This window comes from Colletotrichum truncatum, assembly GCF_014235925.2.
Source record: "Colletotrichum truncatum strain CMES1059 chromosome Unknown Contig_0004, whole genome shotgun sequence".
Lineage (NCBI taxonomy): Eukaryota > Fungi > Ascomycota > Sordariomycetes > Glomerellales > Glomerellaceae > Colletotrichum > Colletotrichum truncatum.
This window is the reverse complement of record NW_027222401.1, coordinates 1944482-1954418: the sequence shown is the minus strand read 5'-3', so window position 1 is coordinate 1954418 and position 9937 is coordinate 1944482. Positions and strand designations below refer to the sequence as shown.

The following is a 9937-nucleotide window of genomic DNA, read 5'->3' as shown; positions in this document are numbered from 1 at the left end:
TGGGCGATTCTGGATTTGTTGGATGTGTTTGTTGTTTGGCTAGACATGGGGCCTGACATCCGTTACGGACACTTGCTGATGGTTGGGCAAACTCAGGAATCAAGGGTTACGAGCTCCTTCCCCCCGCCTTAAACACGAAGCTTTCCCGAACCCTCTCCAATCCGACCACCGTCTGCGAACATTTCCTGGTGTAGTCATTCTTGTCAAACTGGCCTGCGCTCTCCGCGAACCCAAGCTTCTTCTCGTGAATATTCTCGGCGCCTTGTCTCGGATAGCTTGTAGCATGAGGTGTTATGGGTATGCCTTACTCTCTTCGGACCTCCACCCTTACCTATGCCATATCTCATACCACTACTGTCCGCGCGAAGCAAGGTGCTTTTCAAATTTTGGGCAGCATCACATGTTCTAGCATCTTATGCACTGGGGTCTGCATATTGGCCTGGAGTGGTTGTGGCAATGAGCTGACCACACTTTTATCCGGAGCTTGCTGCCTCAAGCTCCATCGTTTGACGAGGACATACGCTGACCTCTATGCCTGGTTATTGAACAGGTCATAATCGAACAATGTCTCCCGAAAGCGTTTCTTCTCTGTTTCCCCAGAGGCCGATTCGCCCACTCCCGAAGCGCCGGCTGCGAGAACGGTTGTCCCCCGAAGTAGCAGATGCTATCGAATATCCACCAGCAAACCAAAACTCTAGTCCTTTGTTTTACTATCCCAATATTATCAGAGATGATACATCACTGAGGACGGGGGGTATGAATGGCTCGAACCGAAGTGGCGCTGCGTATGAGCACAGCTCGAGAGGCATCACAGGGAACGGAGAGAGTGATGAGGAGGAGCTGGCTTTGAGCAGCAGTAAAGTTGTTCGTCGATCGCACCCCGAGATTCTGAACCGAACTTCGGCAATGCCACCAAAGCCGGACCAGTCTAAACATCCTAATCCCCAACCGCCTCCGTCCACAACATCCTCCGCCGATGGATACGAATCGTTCGAGAATACCAACAATAAAAAGAAACGAAAGATACCAACCGCGGGGGACTCCGCACTCTCTGGCGCGCACTCGCTAGTAGACATAAGCAGCATGGGCGTCTCAGCAGCGACCTCGCCCTCGAACGAACATGGCGATGTGGTGGGGTCAGCATCACCATCATATTATGGGGCTGGAGGCTTTGTATCGAATAATCAAGGCATCTCTGGCCCAGGAAGAGGTAGATTTGGTCGATCGAGAAATGGTAGAAGTCCTCTTAGAGCTTTGTCTGACTCAACAAACAATTGGGTGGGGAGAGGGGCAAAGATTCGACCACCCCAATGGGCGACTTCAAGTGAGTTTCCGCTTCTCTTTTTTACATTGAGCTCCATCATATCTGGTATGCTCTTTTACACGCGATGAACACGGGGATCGCAAAGTAGCTCTGATGGGTCTGGTGTAAGCCTGGTCATTGTCTTTGTTTGGAAGTGAATATGAAAGTTGCGCCTGCCTTTTGGTTGAAACTCCATTCTGGCCCAATGCGAGAAGCCATGCACTTCAGGCTGAAAGTTCCCACCTGCCTTAATTTCACTTTACCCTCCCCTTCATCTCTCCTTCACCTTTGTTTTATTTCCTCTTCTTTGCACATCATAAAAACTATCACCCATTTCTATCAATGATTCCTACTGACAGACACCACAAGACGAGAACCCCGGCATAATATCAAATGCTATTGCAAACGCCGAGAAACTCCCTTCAGCACCTGGCCAAGAGAACGTAAGTCTCTTGCATCAACATTCTTCCAGCGTCAAGTCCAGCCCGACCGCCACTCAATTTACTTTCACCTGTGATTCCCCAGTCCCTAAGCCACAGTGGCCTGGAACCGACCCAGCAGGCTCACAGGGCTCGCTTCCCGGGTACGGTGGTAAATCTAAACACGCTTCAATGGCGACCCAAACATCATCGGAAGCCGCAGGCTCAACTAGCCAGAATGTTACAGCAACAACCGGCAAAGGAAGTGCCCAGCCTGGCGCGAAAAAGAAGAGTCGTCGCCGTGCTGAAAAGGAACTCAGAATGGCAGCGAAGCAGCGTCGTCAAGAAGCCGAGTACAAATACTACAACAACCCACCCAAGCCGGAGGATATGTGGATTTGCGAATTCTGCGAGTACGAGCGGATTTTTGGCTACCCTCCGTATGCTCTAATTAGACAGTACGAAATCAAGGACCAGAAGGCTCGCCGGAAGGAAGAAGAGCGAAAGCGTCTTTTGGAAAAAGCCAAGGCAAAGAGCCGAAAGGGCAAGAAAGCAGTCAAGTCCCCCGGCAAGACGGCGTCACTGCAGAATCAGCAACAGGTCGGTCCAGCCGATGCGCCGATGGCCACCATGGCAAGCAACCCGATCCATGACGACTACATTAACGATGGATATCCACATGACGACTATTCCAACGATATTGAGGAAGAAGAAGAGGAGGAATTTGAGGACTCGTATTCTCAAGAAGATCCACCGATGCTTCTCAGCGATGACCCCGACCAAGAACCTGAGTGCACCGATCCAGATTGTGAAACCTGTCGTAAACCGACCAAACAGGTGGATGATCCCGGTGATTCAATATCATGAGAAGTGTTCTTCTACAGACCTCTGGCGGCCGTGGCATCAGCCTTCGATAGATGGCCCCCTACCTCTGCATCGTGTATCTACATTCATTAAGGCGCGGCATTCATTACATGGCCATTCTCCTGATGCTTGGCATGTGGCTCATGACCGTTGATTCGGCAACCTGCTTGTCCATATCAGTCACAAACGCAGAACCGATTCTACTTCCTTCAGCCCGAAACAAGCAATAATCACTCCTTCGACTAAAAAACAAGAAAAGAAAAGAGCCGCCACTTGCCCCGTCAGTTGCGGCGACGCTGCAATAATACTATCAATAGCGGCCTGCTCGCATATAAGAAAAGCGGATGGATGCAACATACTCCGCCTGTAGTATCATTGCGTTTAAGGAGGCATGGAGGAGGCGAGCATAACCATCCAAAGAGTATCTTTAAGACACTCTAGCAGGTCTAGGCAAGGTTATGGAATAGCACCCCGGAGCGGCCTTATGGCACTCCTTAGGCCATCTTGAGGTAGCATAATACACCACACTCTCATGAAAAGTCTATAGAAGGAACTGCGGATGCAATTTGAACATGTGTTGTTGCGGTATGAAATAGCTATAAAGGGATATGACGTAATTGGGACGGGCACGGGCACTGACTAGAACCTGGTCTAGGCTTTACCCACCTTATTCAGGAGCAGACTTAAGAATGGATACGCTGCTGTTTACCTCAGTAAAAGGGACGTAATCTTGATTAGAGCTTCTCATAGTTTGGTAGCCGATCTACTCAAGGACCCCAATTTAAGCCTAGTAGCGATCCGAGTGAAGAAAGGACAGCACAAAAACGTGCGGTTTTTTCAGGCTTTAAGATCGCGGACTGAACTATGATCAAGGCCGGTTGTTTGAGAGGAGGATGATTAAAAATGACCTATCCGACCGGAGGCGGCGCTACCATAGTCTCTGACCGAAAGAAATACTTGCCGATACTAACGATCTTCCGGAAGGGTTGGAACCTGGCAGCTGGTGGGCAGACGGTCATTCCCGTTCCTCGTCGTCGATCAATGCGGTCGACGGAGCATGCATAGACCTGGGAAGGTTGTATGTGTACAGTGACGTTGGCCGGATCATCTTTCCGAAAGTTCCAATGCGGTATGGTGTGTAGTGTTTGTTGTTTGTTGCGTGATGGATTCCAGCGCAGAGCTGCTACTAGTACACACTTCCAGCGGAGCCGAGATGCAACTCAAGCTTTTACGATTCAAATTTCTCTAGTACCGGTCCGCCCATGCCGTCGGCAGGATATGGTGCCTACGTAGTAGTACGGATACTGCTGGAAGCTTCAATTAACTGGATGACCAGGGGGCGTGGGAAGCATAAAAGCTTCGCTGTCAGTCGATCCTGAAACAACCCTGTCCCATCCACCACCGCGCAAAGTGCTGTAAGACGTCGATCAGCTTCTCCACAAGAGGTTCGGCACTCATACTACTTGGTAACTTTGACGGGCGCCTGCCTCTAGAGGCTGGGCGGATTGGTTGGAGTTGATTCCGCTTGTCCGTATTTAGTCCAACTTGATAGCTTCGGTGGGCGGTCCACCGTTGGACACGATGAATAAGCACAGATACACATAGTAATAAGGGCCTAGTGGACGATCTTAATTGATTTGTGTTTCCTGCAGTATGCGTTGTGCGCATACTCTTGTCGTGGCCTTTCAAGAGCTGCCACCCCCCTAAAGATGAATCATTGACGTACCGCACTGCCGGCCAAAGCCAATCAGCTTTGTTTCTTAGCTCAAGCTAGAAATCTACTTCAGGGACCTAACCTTGCGAAACGCAAGGCCACTGGGTCATTAACACCGTCACAATTGCACAGCTGTAGCGACATAACCAGCAAGCAGAGCCCTTCAGATTAGCACCACCAGTTTAGTGGAGATTGATCAAGACCGGCATGCTGTCGTCCCAAAGAAGAAAGGCGCCTGCAGCAAAACAAGGGTGCCTCCAGAAAAGAAGCGTCCTGTCTACACAACACAGCGGTAAGGTGCATTGGGCAGGCCGTAGTGCAGGTGCCAGGTGCCGCTGTTGCTCCCGCCGCATCCATTGCTGCTGCAATCACTGTAGAAAATGGGGGAAAGTACGGACACATACGTAGTGCACGCACGGGCAGCCCCATTGTGGCTGAAGTCGACTCAACTCTTCCGTCATCATCCCATCCCATCCACCTCCCATCCCATCCTTTTCTGGAGGAGCCTATCCACCAACTTCCACCCCCCAGCTGCTTTTTTCCCCGACATCACCAGGTCCATCCGCCGCAGTTTCCGTCTTCCTGCGACCATTCAACCATAACTCCCCACCCCGAGGTCTCATTTCCTTTCTTATTCTCATCATTGTCTTTTTACACTTTTATATTTGTTAAAATTTTATTCCATGCGACGTGCTACTGAACTCCTCCAGGCCTTGCGCCGTTGATCGACAATCAGACAAGCCAGCATGTTTGGCGGTTCAAGGAGACACCGGCAGGCCAGCCAGGTGAGTGACTGGGCCCCCGACTTACACTTTCAGTCGATTCTCTGATCGCGCCAATTCGTCTCACATGGGTTTCTGAGTTTGCAAGCGTCCTGCATATTTCGATTTTCTCTTCGTGACTATTTTACATCTTATACTGACTTTTTGCGACTCTCAGCCATTGACTGCCGCGACAGCAAACCCCAATGCAGCTACCGCAGCTGCGTCTGCCTTTGCACGACGCGCATCCTCCTCGTCACTCTCATCCGCCGCTGCCGCCGCCGCCCTTCGAGCGAGACCAACGACTCCCATCAATGTGGCCGAAGTTCAAACGAAGCGAACTCAGAAGCGCAGCACATCTGTATCGTCGCACGGGAGTCAAGACACTAGGAAGGGCTTGCAAAGGTCGCCTAGCCAAAGCTCTATGACTGAAAGAACCTTTCGCTCACCATCGCCTCACCGGACTCCAGCGGCCTCCGAGGATGCACCGCCGGTCCCGGTAATTCCGGACGACGTTCGATCAAACAGAGGGAATTCGACGCATACGAAAGCAACAAAGTTGCAAATGCAGCCATTTCGTGTTGCGAGCCAAAAGGCTAAGGAGGGCGCAGGCTCATGGTTTGGGGCCGCAACTGAGGGTAACATGGCCAATGTCAGGACCTCAGATGCTCCGATGCGCGCCACCTCACCAGAATTCAGTCCAGGAGCTGTAAGCCCAACTTCTTCTATCAACTTTTCGTATCCCAGGGGCTTGCATAGCGCATCGCCCCCGGCATCGCCAACCTTCGAGAGCATGAGAATGACAAGTAGCCAGCGACATGCTCCAACTCGCCGAACCGAGTCAGTTAACTCTCGGTCGACAACTTCGGATCAATCACTCGTATACGATCCAAATAGTCGGAGGATGGTTCCTAAGGTCACTCTCCTAGTAAAGGAGCAGACCGTTCGTGACGCATCTGAGAAGTCGGCTCAGAAGAAAAAGCATCAACAGCAAGGACTGGCTAGGAGTGGCTCTCATCTGGCCAAAGGCACGGTGAGTCGAGTGCATGGTGCTGCAGTGGACGCTGAGCGGCCAGCTTCCGACCGACAAGAACAATCTCAGGTTTACGTTTCTTCAAGCGCCCCCGAGCAGAAGTCTCTTCAAAATCACATTCCAATCAGAGAGACTTCACTGTCAGCTCCAGTATCACCGCATGTGGAAGAACACCAACCCAATGACAGAAAGGTGTCACCACCACACACTTCAACCGTTGAGACCCATGTTCATCAACCTGCAGTGTCCAACGCCGGAGTTAGTCTTCGGGAGTCTATCAGCAACCCGGAACCCCAGCCGCCAGTTGTCCAGGACGTGCGGAAAAGCGATGGTGCCACCATCTTACCACACTCTGAACCTCGCCAAGGTGCGCCGATTCTCGGAAGGAAGCCATCAATAGTACGAGAAGAATCAGACGAGGACTTAGAGGATTCAGAAGACGAGGAGGCACGAAGACCTGCTGCGCAGTACGACGTTGCTCATGTGGCTGACGCAGCACCCGTGGTATCCTCAACTCCTCCGAAACAACCATCGCTATCTTCCGAGAGCACCGCTGTTGAGTCTCCAGTATTCTCATCTCAAAGGCATCAAAGCCCGCCAGAACAAAGACAGCACGGGAGTGTCCGAAATGACCGTGCGCATTCGAGTAGCCCAGCAAGATCAGCACGCTTTGCGCTGGGTACAGATCAGTTGGTCGTCAGACACGAACCCCCTCCAAGATCAGTCTCGCCTCGAAAGTCTGCCATGAAACATTCAACCAGTCCTTCCAGGGGCGCTTCACCAACTGATGAGAGTTCTGAAGCGTCTGGTCCGAGCCGATATGGCAACGAAGCCACAGCCACAGAGCCACCAATGGCACGTAAAAAGAGTGTCCGTGTTAGTTTTGACGACGAAAACACCAAGGCCGTCGGACAGGTCACACCGAAACCAGAGCTCGACTTGTCAATTCCCCCTAGTCCGCAACAAACAAAGCGACACTGGTACAGCCATCTAGGTCGGAACCGCAAGAAAGACATAATTGCTTTAGATGACGATGAAGTGATGAAACCTCGCCCTGCATTGCCTTCATTCGGCAGCATACGTGAGAAGAAGCCACGGGATACTGAGGAGCGACCTCTGGTTCGACCTCTCGAGCCCCCTTCTTCCCCGTCCGTGCCTGAAGCATCTGCAGACCCAGACGCAGAAGGGCAGTCAGTCCTAGTTGGTCAATCCACTGACCACAATGTTGGTGCGATTCTCAATCAAGAGCAAACGGCTAGAAACGCCGCAAACATATCAAGGTTCCGGGAGCCGCTGCCTCCCGTCGTAACTTCTATCGAAGGAAATGGTTACTACTCCGCTAGCAGTACGGGCTCTGAAGATGAAGAAGAGCAGGAGATCGTGCAAGAACCTGAGCCAACGTTACCTCCTAAACAAGTCAAGGAGGAAATACTTGCTGCCCATCCAGAATTGGTAGATGATGGGATTGTTACAGCTGCACAGGCAGGCCCAGCTCACCAAAACAATGTCGAAGACAGATGTGCCAATGACGAGGTTCCTTCAATTTCTGTCATTCAGCCGACTCCGACTCCGAAGGAAAGTGCTGTCACTAGCCAGTCTGGTTCTTCTGGGCCTGGGTACTTCGACGTTCCCGGTGGATTTCCAGAAGATAGCGAGGATAATGAGCCCCGTCCTCAAAATCACCCTGAAGCACACAATGACCAGAAATTTCATACTGACCATGCAACAATACCCAAGGTCGATCGAGTTGTTGCATTTGCGCCGTCTGCACAAAAGACTACATATCAGCCTCTCGTCGAAGACTCTGAATCTTCAGAGGGGGACAGCATATACAGTGACGCATACGAGGATCTCTCTGAAGTTGAAGGAGACGGTTTCATGTCTCTGGATGCTATTGTCACCACTCCTATACCTGACAAGGTCTCACAAAAGCTATTTGAGAAAGCCTTGACCACCCCGCCTCAAGAGATGCCTGAAGATCACCAAGCCCATGTGACCCACAAGGGACCAGGTTCTCTGCAAATTGTGAATACATCTCGCCCAGAGGACGAATGGGAAAAGGCTAAGGAGTATTGGCGGGGTTTAACCAGCGACAAACGCAAACAGCTAGAGAAGGAAGTGCAGGAAGAGGCCGGGGCTGATGGGGACCTTGAAGAAGTTGTCCAGCCTAAGAAAATGAAGAGGAAGAAGTCTGTTCGCCGCAACGAACCAAGTGGACAACAGCAAACGCTTTCCGAATCCGAACGGGTATATCAGATCCAGCCCGGTGCCAGAGCCGTTGATGAAGTAGACGAACTGCCATCAACATTGCGCCAGACTCTCCGTGGTCGACAGCAACATGACGCTCCCAGAAACGTAAAGCTCCAGAAGACAATGAGAGGTGCGCAAAATCAGCCCGTGGTAGCTGCTGGCACGGGTATGCGGAAAACATTACGGCCTGAGAATTCAGCGGCAACCTCTCAAAACTTCGAGCAATCTCAACATACCAATTCGGGAAGAATGCGAATGTCTATGAGGCAACCCGCAACCTCTCGAAATGATATTCCTCGGGAACGGTCAGATGACACGGGCTATGATCGTCCACTTTCGCTACAGGGTCCACCAGCAAGTCGGGAAACAGAGGGCAGACGCAACAGGCATGCATCTATGGATGCGTCGATGTCAAGCACTGAGCTGGCGCGGGCAATGCAGGCCAATCTCCGCCGACGTGCGTCAGACTCAAGTGAAAGCAGCTTTAAGCGAGCACGTCCATCTCGTGAAGGTTTTGGCTTCCGAAAATCCATGAGATCAAATATCATGCCAGATTCGCCAATGGCCGGCCGAAATTCACGCTTCAGTCTTCGATCAGCGTCGCCTCCAGGCTCACCCTCCTCGCCGCCTCTCAGTATGGGCACACGAATGACTATGCGTACGCTCCGCAGTGATTCTAGTGATGGAAGCGCCCGTCGCATGCGTCTACCATCCTTTGGAAAATCATCCTCGAAAAAGACTGTTGGCAAATCTGGCAACAAGAGTCGTTTTGGAGATTCAAGCGACGAAGATGATGCTGGCCCGTCCACTTTTCGTAGTCGTTTCGCTAACTCCAGTGACGAAGAAGAAGCGCCTGCGTCTCCGCCTGTGCATAGTATGTCCAAGTCTATGCGAACGCCCAGTTCTGCCGCAGCTGCAGCAATGAAGGTACCCCCTCCACGCTATGAGGAGAAAGGCGAAGTATCCCCGGATCTTCCGGACAGCAGTGATGAGGAGGCAGCACCAGCGCAACAGCAGAAGCGCATGTCTCCAAGAAAAGTCTCGAGCGCTAGTGGCCGCCTTGTCAAGTCTCAATCTGACAGCCACGGGCTCCAGCGATCTGGTTCCGGCCGTGGAGCACTCATGGATTCAGCGACAACCCCCTCCATGGGAACCCAGGTCATGTCACGACCTGCCCAAGAACGCAGAGGCAGTTTCCTTTCGGTCCTTCGCCGTAAAAAGGACAATAGCGTAGGCAAGATCTCACGCCCCACGCACGGCGAAAGCGCGGCTAGGATGGATACCAAGTTGGAACGCAGCGCCGATGAGATCTCAGCCCTTCGCAGCAATAACATGTCTTCGGTGCTGCAGAATCAGCCAGCGAAGAACTGGCCGCTCGCTGGAGAGACAGTCGATGACGAGAAGCGGCCTATGACGGCGGGAAACAGCAAGCCGATGGACGAGTCTCGGCCTGTTTACACACAGCGTCGCAGTACCAACCAGGGGCTTGCATCGTATCGTCCTGCGGAGCTTGACGAGACCCAGGTCGAAGGTCCTGGCAAGAAGAAGAAGAAGTTTGGCACGCTCAGGCGGATGTTCAAACTAGATGACTAG

The 9937-nt window shown here is 52.0% G+C and overlaps 2 protein-coding genes across 2 annotated transcripts; both read left to right on the top strand.

Moving 5' to 3' along the window:
* Nucleotides 1-564: 564 nt before the first annotated feature.
* Nucleotides 565-2589, top strand: CTRU02_207328 (uncharacterized protein; the record flags this gene model as incomplete). The annotated part of the gene is made up of 2 exons (XM_036719283.1): nucleotides 565-1324; nucleotides 1673-2589. 2 exons carry the CDS (start codon nucleotides 565-567, stop codon nucleotides 2587-2589), a joined length of 1677 nt encoding a protein of 558 aa, XP_036588990.1.
* A 2457-nt stretch (nucleotides 2590-5046) lies between these two features.
* CTRU02_207327 (uncharacterized protein) lies at nucleotides 5047-9937 on the top strand (the record flags this gene model as incomplete). Its single annotated transcript, XM_036719284.1, has 2 exons — nucleotides 5047-5085; nucleotides 5240-9937. The coding sequence occupies 2 exons, from the start codon at nucleotides 5047-5049 to the stop codon at nucleotides 9935-9937; spliced, it is 4737 nt and encodes a 1578-aa protein (XP_036588991.1).